We start from the raw sequence: 20,498 nt of genomic DNA, 5'->3' as shown, positions 1-20,498 counted from the left end.
GTTTACTCTGCACCCAAATAGTCTTGGTATTTTGACAGAGGTACATACCAGTATCTACTGGAAAATAGTCTTTAAAAGGACGCCACATATTCATAGAATTACCAAACAGACTAAAAACCCGTGTAACATTGACAATGCAATAATTTTCAGGCAAACTAGTCATCAGATAAAAAGCAGTTGTTACATGACTTATTCATCACCAATCAAAATTTTATCGAGAAAAACACCTCTAGTCACAACATTGAAGGACATTTTTATAACATTCGTCTGATGTAAAAAAAAAAAAAAAAAAAAAAGTATGAAACAACTGTTTTGTTGTCCATCAAAATAGGTCTTTAAGAAATGACTTCATATTTTCAAATACATAACCATACTGATAACGTCACAAACGTGATCATGAGTATGATTCATCATTATCATATGAAAGCTTTGAAATTGATTACAGCGCATCTACTACCCATTATTTCCTGAAGTTCATTTAATCTCGATAAATATAGTACGAACATTTAGATTACTGTAAATAAACCGTGACTAACATCTTAAAATACAAACCTAATAACTTAAAATACAAACCTAATAACTTAAAATACAAACCTAATAACTAACAATACACAAACTATTATCGGTTCCTAGAAAACAACACAATGCTTTTCCAATTAGAAAATGCCTTTGCAATTGAAAAACATATATCGAAGATCATTTGATTTTTAATGTTCTCCGTTATTTTTGAATCATCATTACATGTTCACATATGGGATTGGCCAGTGGGTTTACTAGAATGTATCCATGATACTTCCAGGGTTACATCCGCTTTTGCTCACTGCTTTATTAAAAAGCTTATCAGAAAAGGAAACAGAAACCTTAAAAATACTTAATCTAAAATATATTGAAGATGTGTTTTTGCAAATACCTATTTTTGGCTATGCCGATCGGGTATAACCTGTTTGGGCACTCAACATATTTAAAAACAGTTGATTACCACGTAGGTTTCCATCAGCGAATACATATATAAATAAATAGCATTTGTCATTTGCGAATAAAATATATGAATGATTATGCTTACCATTACATCAAACTGAAATATATACGAAGGAAAATGTTTCAATATAGGAGCTGATATCACCCTGTAGTAGACATTCGTGTTCCGGCTCCACCAGATGCGCTCTTCGTTCTGACGGAACAACATACTGTGCTCAGTCAGGTATGTATATATTTACGTTACCGTTAAATATCAAGGGTCGAATAAAACGGCTGGTATAGTTTGTAACCACAAGTTTTATTTCAGCGAATCTAATGTTATATTTTCTTGACGTAAAACAAAATACAGATGGGAATCCTTTGCCGTGCGCGGTTTATTAATGCTAATATGTTACATGGTATCAATCTATTCACAATAATAACAAAACATGTGTAACACATACAAAATATCATAGAACCTATATTGGTATACAAACCTGGACTGCATGCTTATCATATGAACCCCTGTTTCAGTTACATTTCTCGGCTGATTCCTTAATTTGATCGTATTCCCGCTTTAACAGGAACTGTAATATCAGCTTAATCACGGATTGGTCGGACAAAGGCCAAAATTTGCATCCTTCCTTTGATGTAATCCAAATCCCATTTACTGAAAATTTTGAGGTGGGTTAACATCATACGATCTTTGTTTAATCGAATATTCGAATTATGAAAAACCCGTATTTAAAGTAATTTTTGTTGGTCCAAATAATGTCATATGAAATTGCAGTCTCGGATGGGGTTTATAGTTGAATTCTTGTCATTGTTACGGTATATTGTTACTGTTATTGCAAATTGATGTAAATCTAGATTGTCATAATCACTACATTACATGAACATCTAACAACATCCCATTATGGGTCCCGTCTGGATGACCTTTTAGAGTAGCCAATCAAATGACTACTTCCAGAATCTCGGAAGTGAATTGTATATGTGCGAATTAGCATGACTAGAGAGCATTTCTTGAATTATCTGTCAATTTGTATCGAGTCATTTCGTTCTATCAAGCATATAGCTATATACATGCTGTGCCGAAATAGTTTGCTTCAATTCCATCTACAAATAGACAATTCGCCCTGAAAGTGATATACACATATATCAAAGGTCATCAGAACGTGACTCCATATGGGATGTTATTAAAGGTTCATGTAACGTAGTGGGAATGACCATCTAGATTTTAATAAGATTGCTGTTATTGACTTCTGGATCGTGTAAAACAAAGATTACTGACATGAAAAACAAAACCATTATTCTAATAATCTTGTATACAAACGATGGCAGAATCTTATAAGAATAGGCTGTAAAACAAAGATAAGTCCGGAATATGGGATACCAACACTACAAATTTGGAATAAAATAAAACCAACAGAAGATTATCATAACATAGTGGTACAATGATTCGTGTTCCATGTTAACGATTATGACTGTTTACGGTGTTGATTATATTCACTGTTTTCTAACGTGTTTTCTTGAAAAACATGAAGAATTAAGTAACTACTAGATAAATCTTATCTATCTTATATCTACTATTCACAGACAATTGGGTCAATCAATGGCGTCTTATTTATGAGACTAACGACACCGGGGGAGTAGTCTCTGGACGGGAAGATATCCTGATATCTGCTTTCCAATCAGCTTCCGTCGTACGGGTGTACGTTCCATCCTGGAATCAGACTTTCAACCTCGATGTCTCATTTGTCAAACCTGACAAAAGCGTTGCTTGTTCGCAGTCACTGTTCCAGGTGGCCAAGAAAAGCTGGAACATATTTTCCGAGAAAGCAACACGTGTGTTTTATATGTTCTGTACATTCGGGCTTTATCACATGAGTCAGAGTTATCTTGGAGGCTTTTCCCGATCTAGCAATCCAGATGCGTTTGGAGTTATTGGAATGCAATGGTTCACAAGGTAGGACCTTTGTAACTATGCTAACAAATCCACTTAATCCCAATTAGACCCCGTCCCACTACAGTGGAGGACTCTATTTCGTGCCTTTCATTTTGTGCATAACCTTGTCATCCGACATTACCATTTGGTCGAAATATAAGCAATGTCTCATGCCAATCAAATTCTATATGTAGGCCCGTAGTTGGGGTACGTTTCGCAAATTCCTGATTAGAATCGAATCACTGTATTAAGGATGTGCATTGGAATTCCACAAAAAACAAATTATGTTACATTAAACGCTTTTTTGTTTTAACATTTCAGGTATCGTTTTGAGCATCTCGAAAACTATCCAATCTACTGCAACAACAAGGAAGGTCACCAAACCTGTGGTTCGTTCCCTGAACTCGAGTCAGCTATCCTTCATGGCGCTGAAGTCCGCATAATTGCTAGTAATTCGATATTGTCGAATGCTTTGGAACAAATCGTTATCAGTAACGGCGTGGTCGGTGCACAACTTCTGCGACAGGTAGGCAGTGTTGAAAAGTTGGATAATAGAATGTATCGCATGTTTGTTAAGCGTAATCCGCACTGGACGTACAGCATATATAGCTCTGACGGCAAGTTCAGTAGAATGAAATGGTATATTGGGAAAGGCATGAAATCATATGACAAAAAGGATAGATATGTAGACTGGTTTGTAGACATGTATTGGTCAGCTGTCTATTCGCATAACCAAAATGGCATTTCTCTCCACGGATCTAGAAACAAACTTCGTGCTAGTATTTTGGCTGGCAAACGAGTTCGTGTGGTTTTAAACGGAAACATTGCTGGAGGAGCGGACAGTGTGTCTTTAGAAACTAATGGACACGTGAATGCCCAACTTCTTGATGAGATATCAATTTCAAACCAGAGTTATTTTCAAGAAAATGCTTACTGGTTTTGGCAGATGATTTCGTCAACGGGGTTTCAAAATATTCTAAGAATATATCTAGGATCATACGGTGTGATGAATACCGAAGATAGGAAGACCAGTGTCCGGTGGTATGTAGATACGCGTCCATGGAGGAAGCTGTTAGTGATATCAACATCAGGAGTCGTTATCACTGGATCGAAGTATCAACTGAGAAAGTCATTGGAATCAGGTGGCATGTTACGGTTAGTAGTAACATTTCCGAACAGGACAGTGGTGGCTTTCTCTTCCGACAATATCGAGTATTATGAAGAAGAGGTCTCTGCACAATTTGTTCGATATATCGGGCATATACAGAAATTGGGGTCAACAGAGAGGGTTTTTCCTACAGCGCCTTACTGGAATTTAATCATAGTCACTACAGACGGACCACTCAAATCTTCTTTGTGGGATGTTAGAAAAAATGAACAAGTCTATAAAAACATCGAAAGTGTAACAACTGCATGGTTTGTAAGCTAATACTTTGCTTAAATTTGAATGGCACACGTTTTAGTGTTATATCATTTTTGTTAATTATCAGCTGTCTCGGTAGACTCGATCGCTAATGACTGACCGTAGAAAGCTGTCGTGACGGGTGAAGCTAATCCATTAGCGATGTCATATTAAGATTTCTTCAGAGCTTAAGTGAATCGCTGAAACGTTGTTAATTAATTGATTGTAAAAAAAATTCGATACGAACATTTCAATTAGCATTACCACATACATGCAGGAACGGTAAATCCTATATTTTTATTCACATCATTATTGTGTACTAAGATTGATTACTTTGTATTGTGTCTAAACAGCAATATCCATGTAAACCAACTACTAAAAAGAGACCTTTTTACTTTTCAATATATCATCAATATAAAACCTCATTATGCAATATTTAACCAAATAACAACTCTTGAATTTATTACATTTAACATGTTACATTTATCCTGTATTGGTATCGCATAACGCTTTATATAGATACCATGTAACTATATTTATATTCCTAATGTGGTTTGCTGATATGAACATACCAAGTGAAAACAACAAACATATGACCAAGAATACACTATGAAAACCGTATGAAAACATTGTCTCTCGTGCTGATTTTCCACACATAACATCAGAAAATATCAATACGCTTGAAAAAATAGTCCTCGTTTCATTTCCGTAAATTATGTTTTCTTTGTAATCTATTTACATAAATTAAATCTAATTTAACACAAATTATTGTATTCGATGTTATTTCATGTCTCTTTGTTTTAGATAACAAGCAAAAAATAAATAAATAAACTACTGCAAACTGCGGAGCGAAAGGACATAGTAAACGATGGTGCATTGGCGGGATCTCCCGGCTGTTCTAATAATTTGGCGTTTCGTCGTATACATGACAAATTTTTCTTTTTATTAAAATTTCTCGTTTTCTCGATATAAATTTTTTAAATCAAGGTTATGTAAATATATGAATTGAATAGATCTTTTAAATTTTCATTGCGGCTATGAATACCAGTAGCTAGCTACATATCCTCCGAGGCGCGCTACCGCGCGCCACGGGATATGTAGCTAGCTACTGGTATTCATAGCCGCAATGAAAATTAAAAACATCTATTCAATCCATATATATAAACTTAATATCGGTACCATGTCACTCTATACAGCTTGATATCGGTAACATGTAACTATACAGCTTATATTTGTTACCATGTAGCTTTATTCAACTTCAGTTTGTTACGTAACACCATACATTTTATGATGGGACCTGGTAACTCTATGCAGCTTTATATTAGTACCATGTAACTATACAGCTTGATATCGGTACCATGTAACTATACAGCTTTATATCGGTACCATGTTACTATACAGCTTTATATCGGTACCTTGCAACTATATACAGCTTGATATCGGTACCATGTAACACTATACAGCTTAATATTGGTACATTGTAACTATATAGCTTGATATTGGTACAATGTAACTATACAGCTTGATATCGGTACCATGTAACTCTATACAGTTTTATATCGGTACCATGTAACTCTATACAGTTTTATATCGGTACCATGTAACTATATACAGTTTTATATCGGTACCATGTAACTATATACAGTTTTATATCGGTACCATATAACTATATACAGTTTTATATCGGTACCATGTAACTATATAAAGCTTTATATTAGTACCATGAAAGTGTACAGCTTTATATTGGTATCACATAACTATAAATATACATCTTTAGATTGGTACCATATAACTCTTCACATATTTATATTGGTTATGTGTTTCTCCGTAAAACTTTGTATTGGTACCGATTAACACAATATAAGACTATATTGGTACCGTTTAACCCTATTTAACCTTTGAACTGTTACCAAATGGTAGTAAACAATCGATATGATTATGAATAGAAATATAAATAGAATGTCGCCCGTTCATTTTTACCATTTGGTAACAGTTCAGTACTTATATTTGCATTCCTAATGATTCTATTTTACTGTAGGTTATGGCGCGTTTAAATTTGCCGCTTACCCTGTCACTGACGTCATCAAGTTCAAATACCGGAACAGCCGAAATTTCCAGAAGGAATAATATAGTTCCTCATGTCGTTATTAATAGTAAACACATACACTATAATTGCTCAAATTTGGCTTTATTTTATTCCTCAAATAAGCTTGAAGGTATCATCCATTTGTTCATCAATTGCATAATTTCAGATCGTTTAAAATCGAAGCCGTTTTTTCTGCGCAATGATATACGGTAAACATTTAGAAGTGTAGACACATACACTATAATTGCTCAAATTTGGCTTTATTTTATTCCTCAAATAAGCTTGAAGGTATCATCCATTTGTTCATCAATTGCATAATTTCAGATCGTTTAAAATCGAAGCCGTTTTTTCTGCGCAATGATATACGGTAAACATTTAGAAGCGAGGACCACATACTAGTCTTTTAATGTTGTTGTGCCTTGCATTTCTGAAAATTCGGAAACGACCCCCTGTGAGTGTGTCGGCATTGACAATTTGATAATTTCGTATAGATCAAGAATTGCGCTTATAGCAATTTTGTATTGACTACATTTTACAGGTCCGTTGAACCTTATGGACATCATCAATACTAAGATGCTCGGTCATATATCACATCGACTTATAACACTTAATCGCGATCATCTAACACTGTGAATTTTGTGTTGACTACATTTTTTTAAATTATGAAATATTACTCTCATAACGTGTGAAGTTGCTTTATTGTTGTGGTGGCTTATGTAAATAAATGCTAGCATTCGAAAGTAGCTGGCGGCCGTGGTTTAAACCTGCAACACCTGGAGCTGTATTCCTACACTGACTAAATCACTGTAAATTGTAGTATACGGTCTCATTAATACAAAAATATGTTAAACATTTGAAAACCAATCACTTGTCCATTCGGGCCTCCGAATTGTCTGCGTATTTATGTAATGAAATAAACTTGACTATATTTAGCTTGGCTATATGTACAGATCAAGCGTGAAACGTATCATCCAGCCAGGTTAATATTTCAGTAATCATACATGTGAAACGACGATCGACATTATGTACAAAAAGAAACATCGAAGATATCTAGTCGACTGATCTAAACTCAACAATCTATTATTTATCACTCCAAAAACGGAGTGAATTTATCTATCATATCGTATCGATTTGGTTTTTTTTGTACAATGGACACAATAAATCATATCCTTTGAAAGAGTAACCACAATTATTGACGAATAAATGTCATTGGATGCTAAAAAATGATCAACATACATGTAAGTCCGTTCTCAATATATTTTAAAATAAATTAGTGCACAACAGTATAATGTGTTTTATTAATGTAATACTCGACATCTCTCGCTTGAGAATTCATCTCATGTATTAGTCTAATTTCTAATGTAACAACTTTCAATGTCTTTCTGTCACCTATAGAAAAAAGGAAAATTATTGATGTCGAGTTTTTTAATAGATAAAACAACTTTCCTCTATAATACATTTTGTTTCCCGTGAAGAAAATTCATAGAACCAGTAATGTATTGGGCATTCATAGTACCTGTACATGTGTACGCATATACGGTTCAGCTTTTAAGTTGCTTCCATAGACTTTGAGTTTTGTCACGTTGGGTTGTAGTCCATCAAGTTTTATAGAGGCACGGTGGTCTACTGTTAAAAAGCTAGCCTACCTAACCAGTTAATTCGAGTCCCGACAGGCGTCCCGATGCCTTTCTTTGTTGTGTTACAGTCGACTCCGCAGCACATAAGTTATATCATATCGACTCAGCTGTAAATGAATTGTAATCCAGTCGACTCAGCTGTATATGAGTTAATTATCCACCGACTCGGCTGTAAACGAGTAATATCCCAGTCGACTCAGCTGCAAATGAGTACGATCCCCGTCGACTAGGCTGTAAACGAGTACGATCCCCGTCGACTCGGCTGTAAACGAGTAATATCTCAGTCGACTCAGCTGTAAACGAGTACAATCCCAGTCGACTCAGCTGTACATACGTAATATCCAAATCGCCTCAGCTGTACATGAGTTAAATATCCACCGACTCGGCTGTAAAATAGTACAATCCCAGTCGACTCAGCTGTTAATGAGTAATATCCCAGTCGACTCAGCTGTAAACGAGTAATATCCCAGTCGACTCAGCTGTAAACGAGTAATATCCCAGTCGACTCAGCTGTAAACGAGTAATATTCCAGTCGACTCAGCTGTAAACGAGTAATATCCCCGTCGACTCGGCTGTAAACTAGTACAATCCCAGTCGAATCGGCTGTAAACGAGTAATATCCCCGTCGACTCGGCTGTAAACGAGTAATAGCCCAGTCGACTCAGCTGTAAACGAGTACAATCCCAGTCGACTCAGCTGTACATACGTAGTATCCAAATGGCCTCAGCTGTACATGAGTTAAATATCCACCGACTCAGCTGTAAACGAGTAATATCCCAGTCGACTCAGCTGTAAACGAGTACAATCCCAGTCGTCTCAGCTGTAAACGAGTACAATCCCAGTCGACTCAGCTGTTAATGAATTGTATCCCAGTCGACTCAGCTGTAAACGAGTACAATCCCAGTCGACTCAGCTGTTAATGAGTAATATCCCAGTCGACTCAGCTGTTAATGAGTACTATCCCAGTCGACTCAGCTGTTAATGAGTACTATCCCAGTCGACTCGGCTGTAAACGAGTAATATCCCAGTCGACTCAGCTGTTAATGAGTACTATTCCAGTCGACTCAGCTGTTAATGAGTACTATCCCAGTCGACTCAGCTGTTAATGAGTACTATTCCAGTCGACTCAGCTGTTAATGAGTACTATTCCAGTCGACTCGGCTGTTAATGAGTACTATTCCAGTCGACTCAGCTGTTAATGAGTACTATCCCAGTCGACTCAGCTGTTAATGAGTACTATTCCAGTCGACTCAGCTGTTAATGAGTACTATTCCAGTCGACTCGGCTGTTAATGAGTACTATTCCAGTCGACTCGGCTGTTAATGAGTACTATTCCAGGCGACTCAGCTGTTAATGAGTAATATCCCAGTCGACTCAGCTGTTAATGAGTACTATTCCAGTCGACTCAGCTGTTAATGAGTACTATTCAGTTGTAAACGAGTACAATCCCAGTCGACTCAGCTGTAAACGAGTACTATCCCATGCGACTCAGCTGTTAATGAGTTGTATTCCAGTGTCACAGTCCCAACCATATTTTGCTATATACATATCCATTATATTCCAGGAAGTGGATATTTTCTATGTTGCTTGTACAATTATAATACGGTAGAATTTCTATTTATTTTATGGTGTAATTTATATTTAGTTTTGGTAATTATTTGTTATTTGCTATAAATACGGATTCTCCGGACCCGGGTTCATAGCGAGTAAATTAGTGTGAGAGAGATATTCGCACGGGTAAACGGGCGAACCGGTTGTGTGACCTTGGAAGGTATACATGGGTTAAACAAGCGCAAAATACAGTTTGCGGTAAGTTATATTATATTTCTTATACACCAATGTGTTGGTTTTTAAACCCCGAAATCTGTTGCGTTTATATCCGAAGTATAACATGTTATTTTCTAATCGTAATGCGTACCGATGAGTACAGTTCATAGGTCTGTGAATGTAATGTTTATGAGGCTAATATTTAAAGTAACTGAGCTATGATTTTTGATGTAAAGTATAATATGTGTTTAGAATTGTTGCATTTGCGGTAATTCATAACTTATTTGGTAGAATTAGCAAGTCTTACGAGTATTAAACGTGTATGTGTTTAGTTATCGTATTGGCTCTTATATAATATGTATAACTATATATATAGCGGGTGTATCGCTAGTTTACTTTCTTTATATCAGTGTTTTATAAGAGTACAATGGAATTAGTGTCAAATAATGTGTCGTTTACATAAATAAGTGCATGTTGATAGAACTATGATGTAGATAAATACTATATCATTATGGTATTTGCATAGTGTAGTAAAACCTTTAGTTAGACATGCATATATATGTCGTTACAGTTTTAACCTATGATGGTGTGAGGGCAGATGTCAATTCAGAATGACATGGTATCCAGTAACCATAGTTTCCAGTCCTATGTGGGCAATACAAACACCATTATCACTAACTGATGCAGTCCTGTGTGGGTAGCTGTTGGTGAGATGTTAAGTTGACAACTATTGGTGAGCTATCCTGTGTGGGCAGCTATATGCATCGTAAGAAGTCCTGTGTGGGCAGATTTTAATGGTATGTCCTTTGTGGGCAACCATATCTCCATATTTCCATATGTCCTGTGTGGGCGGAAGTAACTTTATACAGACCTTTGTGGTCAACCATATTTCCATATGTCCTGTGTGGACGGATATAACTTTATACAGACCTTTGTGGTCAACCATATTTCCATATGTCCTGTGTGGACGGATATAACTGTATACCGACCTTTGTGGTCAACCATATTTCCATATGTCCTGTGTGGGCGGATATAACTGTATACAGACCTTTGTGGACAACTCTATTCCCATGTGTCTGTGTGGGCATATTATATCTACATTTATGTGGCAACGTTGAGCAGTCCTTTGTGAGCAGATACATAAACTTGTCTTGACAATCTTTGTCTGGAGTGTAACAACTTTCTATGTGGACTGTACATCAGACACTATACGTCAGCCGTCATTGGAAGTATTTGTGGATTGCAGACCACCTGCTTCAGAGTGTATGTATGTGTATGTTAGTTGTGAGAAAGTTGTATATATTGCTATTATTGCATATGTGACTGTTAAATATGTACATTATTGTAATAAACCCATGTATATAGTGTATATTGGGTATTTGTGCCATTCTTTACATCAACGCTGCTAGTCGTGCTCGTCCAGGTTACATCCAGTCGACTCAGCTGTAAACGAGTTGTATTCCAGTAGACTCAAGTAAAAATATATTTCATCCATCAACTCAGCTGCTATTAAATCATTGTATCTAGTCGACAAAGCTGTAAACAGTTTGTGTTCCAGTCCACTCAGTTGTAAATAGTCTCAGTTTTAGTCAACCCAGCTGTAAATGAGTACGTAATAAGGCAGTTCAAGGAACGTTACGTATGGGTTGTATGCCGTCCTCCGTTGGTCTATTACAGAGGTATATCAAAAAAAAACTTCAACTTATTAAAAATTCAGTATTTTTCAGGTTTGTTGAACCTTACGGACATCACCAATACTAAGATGCTCGATCGTTTATCATACACTTAATCGCGGTCATCTAACACTGTAAATTCCCTATGAGACGTTTGTCTAATTGGTGCATGTCGTGATGTGTTTTCATGTACAATTCCGGTTGAAACAGCCAAGCTTTTCTCATGTGGTCTCTACTGCAAAATCAAAACAAGGGTACATTATCATAGGGTTGTAACAAATAATATGTTATATATCATGTTCCATATTTTCATGGATATCGAGACAAATATTGACAGTTTCCTTTTAAAATTATTTCATTTCGTTTAAGTCATGAAATTATATAATACAGGATTTTTCATCATGCACATTACTCATAAGTATGTTATATTTAGAATATTAATAGTAAATGTACATGCATCGTTCTGTTAATACTGCGGTTGAACCCAATCTATGGAAGACAAAAGTACCTATTTACCTTGACTCTACGATCTTTATCGTGTCGTCGTTTTTAACCCTGTGGCCAAGACTTTGATGTGCTTACATATAATTTCAATTAATACCTACATCCATATGGACTTCCTATGATCACGTCTAGCATTGTAGGGGCCCCGCTAGGCCTGGATATTGTTTACAAAAATATTGTCATGCATGCGTACCCGAAATATTCAAACTGAGGCGATATCAAAGTCATGATTATACCTTATTATACCAATATCTTTTTCTAATTTGTTTCGAATTTCGAATGTGTTTTCCCCTTTCTAGTCTAGACGAAGCTTTCTAGCAACTAATCAACCATCAGTATAAGCAATCGTTTTATTTTGAATTTATTCTTACATATATCGTTATTTTTGCAAATACTGCATATTATAAATCTCCCTACGCTTGGAACCCTTGTAAACAGCCGGACAAGCTTGCGCAACAAGTTGAAGTCCTTGAAAGGCATTGAAGCTCCGTCTTATTTAAACGAACAGTTCAGTGAGGAAACAGTTTTCTCCCTTAAGCTGCGGTTTACATATACATATATAAACATATTACAAATATATCATGGGTGTATATGCAATAGTTTATTTGATCCTCGGTACTGGTAATCGACCAATGTTCTAGTGCACTCGGCCTTCAGCCTCTTGTAATTGAAAATCGGTACCGAGGGTTAAATATTCTGGACTACTACACAAACAGCCATGATATACTTGTTTTATTACAAAATCACTTAATCACACTTAGAATCACGGATATTTCTACTTTCTTATATACATTGAAGTCGACATGACTGTCGGCTGGCAGTGTTGACATCTGAGTGACGTTTTAAAGGGTAGGACTAAATTCCGAAACCTCACGGGTGTTGTTCAATAATTTGCACGTGACCAAATTCCAAAGCGTCACATGTGTTCAATAGTTTGCATGTGACCGTGCAATAATCATATAGGCCTTGCAATAGATAAAAATATAACTTAATATATATAGTTATGGAAAAACAGACGCATTATGTAATAAAATGTACTTTTGATACTGTTCGCAAGTGTTATACTTTCATTGTCCAAAGATAGGCAAGTAGAGTTATAATTCCATGCAATGAAACGCATGCTCATGTTAAGCCTCCGGAATAAGCATATGAAATGATTTTTATTCATACCAGCAAAATTACTATGACATTTCGTAGTTTCTGATAGGTATGCAGTTTTGCACTCCGCTAACATCAAATGCGTAGAGAATTTCAAAATACGTGATGAGGCTATACCACCTTTATATGCATGACGTTCCGGGTTCATTTTGGGTCTGGATTCAGAGTTCAGTCGAGGTTATTGACATACTGTTAATATTTGCCAATATAGGACCATATACATAAGTCCTAGCAGTTACATGTATATACTACCTAACATATGTATATTGTAATGTCTAATGTTGTAAGTAAGTAGATCCACTTTCTGTTGAGAGTGAAAAACCTCGTTCGTTGGTATTTGGTCTCATCATTTGGTCAGAGGTGAGCTCATATTACCGGTGTTGAATATAGAAGACTTTTAACATTATATATCAAATAAATAAGAATTAATGTTTGCATTTACTTACAATTTCCAAATCCCACATGAACCGCAATGGACCTGATGTAATAAGACAAAGTCATAATTTCCAACAATTCATGGAAAATGACATTACACCTAATCCGATAAAGGAAGATAGGGTGATGCTTTATATGAAAACGTTTTCTGATTATATTATATGGATCATGGAATGGTTAAATAAAAGACATACATTGACGTTAATTTAATACATAATGTTAAAATAGTCCCGGTCGATTAAAATATGATCACAAATATGCTTAAAGAGGCTGGAGAAAACTTTACTGAGTTGTATTCCAGTCGACTCAGCTGTAAACGAGTACTATCCCAGGCGACTCAGCTGTTAATGAGTTGTATTCCAGTAGTCTCAAGTAAAAATATATATTTCATCCATCAACTCAGCTGCTATTAAATCATTGTATCTAGTCGACAAAGCTGTAAACAGTTTGTGTTCCAGTCCACTCAGTTGTAAATAGTCTCAGTTTTAGTCGACACAGCTGTAAATGAGTACGTAATAAGGCAGTTCAAGGAACGTTACGTATGGGTTGTATGCCGTCCTCCGTTGGTCTATTACAGAGGTATATATAAAAAAAAAACTTCAACTTATTAAAAATTCTGTATTTTTCAGGTTTGTTGAACCTTACGGACATCACCAATACTAAGATGCTCGATCGTTTATCATACACTTAATCGCGGTCATCTAACACTGTAAATTCCCTATGAGAAGTTTGTCTAATTGGTGCATGTCGTGATGTGTTTTCATGTACAATTCCGGTTGAAACAGCCAAGCTTTTCTCATGTGGTCTCTACTACAAAATCAAAACAAGGGTACATTATCATAGGGTTGTAACAAATAATATGTTATATATCATGTTCCATATTTTCATGGATATCGAGACAAATATTGACAGTTTCCTTTTAAAATTATTTCATTTCGTTTAAGTCATGAAATTATATAATACAGGATTTTTCATCATGCACATTACTCATAAGTATGTTATATTTAGAATATTAATAGTAAATGTACATGCATCGTTCTGTTAATACTGCGGTTGAACCCAATCTATGGAAGACAAAAGTACCTCTTTACCTTGACTCTACGATCTTTATCGTGTCGTCGTTTTTAACCCTGTGGCCAAGACTTTGATGTGCTTACATATAATTTCAATTAATACCTACATCCATATGGACTTCCTATGATCACGTCTAGCATTGTAGGGGCCCCGCTAGGCCTGGATATTGTTTACAAAAATATTGTCATGTATGCGTACCCGAAATATTCAAACTGAGGCGATATCAAAGTCATGATTATACCTTATTATACCAATATCTTTTTCTAATTTGTTTCGAATTTCGAATGTGTTTTCCCCTTTCTAGTCTAGACGAAGCTTTCTAGCAACTAATCAACCATCAGTATAAGCAATCGTTTTATTTTGAATTTATTCTTACATATATCGTTATTTTTGCAAATACTGCATATTATAAATCTCCCTACGCTTGGAACCCTTGTAAACAGCCGGACAAGCTTGCGCAACAAGTTGAAGTCCTTGAAAGGCATTGAAGCTCCGTCTTATTTAAACGAACAGTTCAGTGAGGAAACAGTTTTCTCCCTTAAGCTGCGGTTTACATATACATATATAAACATATTACAAATATATCATGGGTGTATATGCAATAGTTTATTTGATCCTCGGTACTGGTAATCGACCAATGTTCTAGTGCACTCGGCCTTCAGCCTCTTGTAATTGAAAATCGGTACCGAGGGTTAGATATTCTGGACTACTACACAAACAGCCATGATATACTTGTTTTATTACAAAATCACTTAATCACACTTAGAATCACGGATATTTCTACTTTCTTATATACATTGAAGTCGACATGACTGTCGGCTGGCAGTGTTGACATCTGAGTGACGTTTTAAAGGGTAGGACTAAATTCCGAAACCTCACGGGTGTTGTTCAATAATTTGCACGTGACCAAATTCCAAAGCGTCACATGTGTTCAATAGTTTGCATGTGACCGTGCAATAATCATATAGGCCTTGCAATAGATAAAAATATAACTTAATATATATAGTTATGGAAAAACAGACGCATTATGTAATAAAATGTACTTTTGATACTGTTCGCAAGTGTTATACTTTCATTGTCCAAAGATAGGCAAGTAGAGTTATAATTCCATGCAATGAAACGCATGCTCATGTTAAGCCTCCGGAATAAGCATATGAAATGATTTTTATTCATACCAGCAAAATTACTATGACATTTCGTAGTTTCTGATAGGTATGCAGTTTTGCACTCCGCTAACATCAAATGCGTAGAGAATTTCAAAATACGTGATGAGGCTATACCACCTTTATATGCATGACGTTCCGGGTTCATTTTGGGTCTGGATTCAGAGTTCAGTCGAGGTTATTGACATACTGTTAATATTTGCCAATATAGGACCATATACATAAGTCCTAGCAGTTACATGTATATACTACCTAACATATGTATATTGTAGTGTCTAATGTTGTAAGTAAGTAGATCCACTTTCTGTTGAGAGTGAAAAACCTCGTTCGTTGGTATTTGGTCTCATCATTTGGTCAGAGGTGAGCTCATATTACCGGTGTTGAATATAGAAGACTTTTAACATTATATATCAAATAAATAAGAATTAATGTTTGCATTTACTTACAATTTCCAAATCCCACATGAACCGCAATGGACCTGATGTAATAAGACAAAGTCATAATTTCCAACAATTCATGGAAAATGACATTACACCTAATCCGATAAAGGAAGATAGGGTGATGCTTTATATGAAAACGTTTTCTGATTATATTATATGGATCATGGAATGGTTAAATAAAAGACATACATTGACGTTAATTTAATACATAATGTTAAAATAGTCCCGGTCGATTAAAATATGATCACAAATATGCTTAAAGAGGCTGGAGAAAACTTTTAAGTACACGGTTTCGAGATGTTTATTACTGTCGTAATCAGGGGAGATATCTTTTTCAATGAGGAATTTGTCAACTTGTCTTTTTTAATATCTCTTCTGGATTCAAAACGTCGAACCCATTTAAGTTAAGTGGAATTATATTTTCATCATGTGAACAAGAGTTACCCAATTAGTTACTGTAACTGTCCGATGGTACCAATGAACATGTTGTTTGTGGTGATACAAAGCTACTCCTAAATGACGCCGGTAAAAGCATCTGATATTTTAGTTGCTGTTGTTAGTAAAGTGGAAATGATCACTTCACACAACGAATGTGACAAAAACAATCGATTGTTTCGCATAAATTAATTGTTGTGAATGCATAGGAAAATAGACTACAAGAAATGTTCAAGCTATGGAATTATAATAAGGTGAGCGCAAACACACTTCTATATTTCGACTTTGACGATTGAATTTCCTGACGTTCATCGAGATTCCCCTATTTATAGCACCACTGATACGTACTAGTAACTTATAATGTAAGATCAACGCAAACAAAAATGTTCAAAACATTTGTGCATCAATAAATTCATATTTTAATTTATTAGTAATTATAGTAGTTGCATTCCATTGTTCTTTCATCAACGACTCATTTCTAATATTCATAAATAAATAGGATCTGAAATAAGATTTCATTTCAAATTTTATGAAATAAGTTTTGACAAGCAAAAATAAAATAAGTACAAAGAAATAAAGAAAGTGACGAGTTTCATAAACTCTCATATAGAAATGAAAACAAATTTAAGATATTTGTATCACGTGGAGGACTTCAGCAATCAGAGACAACCACTTTGTGACGTCATTAACAATTCATGATGCCATATCATTGATCACATTACAGCGTCATAACTGATTTCTGACTAGCTCAGCCAATGAAAAAGCTATATGGTACATGCATTTGATACTATATTGTCATATTCAAAAATACTGCACGGGTGAAATCACTGGGCAACATTCGAATGGTGTGATAAATCATTATGTGACTTAAGCAATAATACATTTGCTATGATTGCCAACGAACTGTTTAAACGTACTATATTGTAATACGATATGCATTTGGCAAAACAATATTCAGTGATGGTGAAATGTTCCAACGTTTCACATCAAATAGTGGATTTTTTTTCAAAAGCTGTGGCCTACAACCTCACAACACTGTAGCGTCTTAAGAGTTAGTTGACAGGTACTACATTACACGTACATTGTTAATTCATGCGTCACGGGTTAGGGGACCGACAGGAATGGGAACGTCACGCGGCCATTCCGTGTTGTTACGGGATATAGTAGTGTAAGTCGTTTTCATACTTGTCCTGTTCATGTCACTTCCAACTCGTTTATGTTCAATTAGAGTTTTGTAGTTGAAGGCGAGGAACACCAGCGGATTGGCCACGCTGTTTAACGGCGCCAGCGGGAACAAGGCAAACGTATAACAAGTGAATGGCACCACATCATACACCGTCAACAGGAAGTTGATGGTGTGGGGACTCCAGGAGATCAGAAAGACTGAAAATACAAAATGTTTCAAGTTGTATGTTTGCTCATTATGACCCCCAATCTGCATCTAACGCCCTAATTAACTATGAGGAATTCCTCCCAGAAAAGCTGATTTTATTTATAATGCGCATGTTGATAGTTTAGTAATATGTACATCAGGTCAGAGTTAGGGAGGCAGTGAATATAAGAGAAGACTTATTTTCTTTTCTTTGCAAAATCACAGCAAAGAGTATGAAACCAGGGCCTGCTTGAATGATAAAAACATACTAACTGTAGAACGTCAGATTTACATTCGAATTATTTGTTTAAAAGATTTAACGAGAGTTTGTGAAGGATTGGGAAATATAATTATCAAATATTGCTTTGTTAAGCCCATCTTATCGTACATTTGTTCCCATTGTTTCCCTGAGGTTAATCAATTAGGTTTATATATACATGAATATAGAAAGAGACTTATATGAAGTCAGTTTTTAAAATGAATATTAGTGAAATTATGCTATATTAGGAATTGGATATTCATTTCATGAAAAAACAAAGTGATTTCTGTAAACAATTAAAGCGAATACGCATTAACTAATTTGCAATCCTGCATTTACCTGATACTACGGCAAACATCACTTTTGTACTTCGTATCTTAGCCCTGGTTATTACATCAACGCGCTTAGCTGGTATCTGACCATTATCTGTAAGAAAACAAAGATTTAATTATAATTATAATATTATTCTTTTACAGTATTGGGACTTTATATATTGTATTATTATAGTCTATAGAATTAGCGTGTAATGCAGGTTGGAAAATGAATATCTATATTATATATATCATATCAAAAACCTTTATTATAATGTATAATTTTCAAGTATGAATTGGTCCTATATTTGACGAAATTAAAGTAGCATTGAAACCAGTAATAAGTGTCATGTATTTCGTCCATTTTGCAATAATTCAAATGTTATTCCAAGTAGTTGCCGCATCTGTGCGTTAAGAAATGAAATTGGTACTAAGATATACTAATCATGCTGACGACAAACGTTAAGGTACCGAATGTACATGAATTACGAAATAAGCTCAATATATTCAAACCTTACAAATATCTATGAGCACAACACGACATTACATAATTCTTTGTCCTCGAAAAGTAAATTTTAAACGTTATTCGTTATTGTGATAAATTAATCGCTATCTATATGCATATATACTTTGTATTGTGATCTTGTGTTTAAGTACTTGACATTTAACAAAATATTGTTTAAATTAAACTAATAAATCACCATCTTTTTGTGTTAATATCATTCTTACATAATAATTACCAAAAAAAACGTATTAAGTTTGTTCTCAAATTTTAGTGCAAAATCAATTTGGAACATATCAGCGCAAGAATAAGGAAGATGTAAGCTGTAACGTAAAGTATGCCGAAGTTATAATACATGTAGCAGGTCAGACGGAATATATACACACGACTGACGAAGATAAAGTAAGATACCTATAGTTCATACAAAACGTATACAGTATCTAACATGCCTGTTAAAGCAAAGTTAAAGCAAATGATGATAGACCTGTTAGAATGGCAAATGGCGGGAAATAAAAAATAACCTCTGTAATGTTATCGAACATGCACAAGCAAGTTATTATTGATAAAAATGCACTTATACAAGTGTATATAGGTAGATTTTCATATTACGAAGAAATAATGAATGAATTAAACAAGGGACATACATGGTATAAGCACATTTCAAAACAAACAAAACAAAATCATTAATCTGCATCGTCGAGCTGTATCTTCCTTCTAGGACTCGTTAGTGATGCTGAAAGAGTTGATATGTAGAAGGCGGCAGAGGGAAACCGAAAAAGGAACATCAGGACCCGAATGGGGACGAAACATAAGAAAATGTATTAATGTTATCGGAATCGCATACTTTGAGGTAAACTCTATCAGATAAGAAGAAATGATGACCGGAGCCTGCAAATGCCGGTTTTATTGTTAAGTGTGGTTTATATGGGAGTTATCTCCCGTTCTATGTTCAAAACTTTATATTACATAACCAACTGTTATCAAATTGCGATGTTGATAATTCTAATTTTGAGAACAGCGGAAGGAGTAAAGATTTGAGAAAGGTCTAAATACCTATATATTGCAACTGTGTAAAATTAAACTCTATTGACATTTTTACTGAGATGATCAATGACGAAAACGATTTCAACGTCACCAAAATAGTCCTGTAATACCATCTTTAACCGCTGCTTACCTTAAACGTGTTCTTTATAAGAAAGGAAATATTTAAAGGGAATACCTTTGAAATTAATATACGTAGGCTTTTTTGTGTCGCTTTTATTCTCTGGTTAGGAGTTTAAAAAGGAAAGTTTGATAACATCCATCTTACTTTGTTAGCTCGACCTGAATAACTTCAGGAAATAATCATGATAACCATTGGCTTATCGAATTTATATTT

At 35.2% G+C, this 20,498-nt stretch overlaps 1 protein-coding gene across 3 annotated transcripts in view; it reads right to left on the bottom strand.

Moving 5' to 3' along the window:
* Positions 1-13,856: 13,856 nt before the first annotated feature.
* Positions 13,857-20,498, bottom strand: part of LOC117317877 (cardioacceleratory peptide receptor-like) — a 49,693-nt gene continuing 43,051 nt past the window's right edge. For 2 of the 3 annotated variants that reach the window (XM_033872844.1, XM_033872845.1), the window contains 2 exons: positions 18,647-18,733; positions 17,078-18,059 (listed from right to left, as the gene is read on the bottom strand). In XM_033872844.1, the coding sequence (XP_033728735.1) occupies positions 17,767-18,059; positions 18,647-18,733 (380 nt within the window). In that variant the 3' untranslated portion in view covers positions 17,078-17,766. Of the gene's footprint in view, positions 14,375-17,077; positions 18,060-18,646; positions 18,734-20,498 lie in introns of those variants that run through there. The other variant, XM_033872846.1, reaches the window with a different exon arrangement.

This window comes from Pecten maximus, chromosome 19 (genome assembly GCF_902652985.1).
Source record: "Pecten maximus chromosome 19, xPecMax1.1, whole genome shotgun sequence".
NCBI classification, from domain to species: domain Eukaryota; kingdom Metazoa; phylum Mollusca; class Bivalvia; order Pectinida; family Pectinidae; genus Pecten; species Pecten maximus.
Note: the sequence above shows the minus strand (reverse complement) of the source record. Positions and strands in the feature narration are given on the sequence as shown.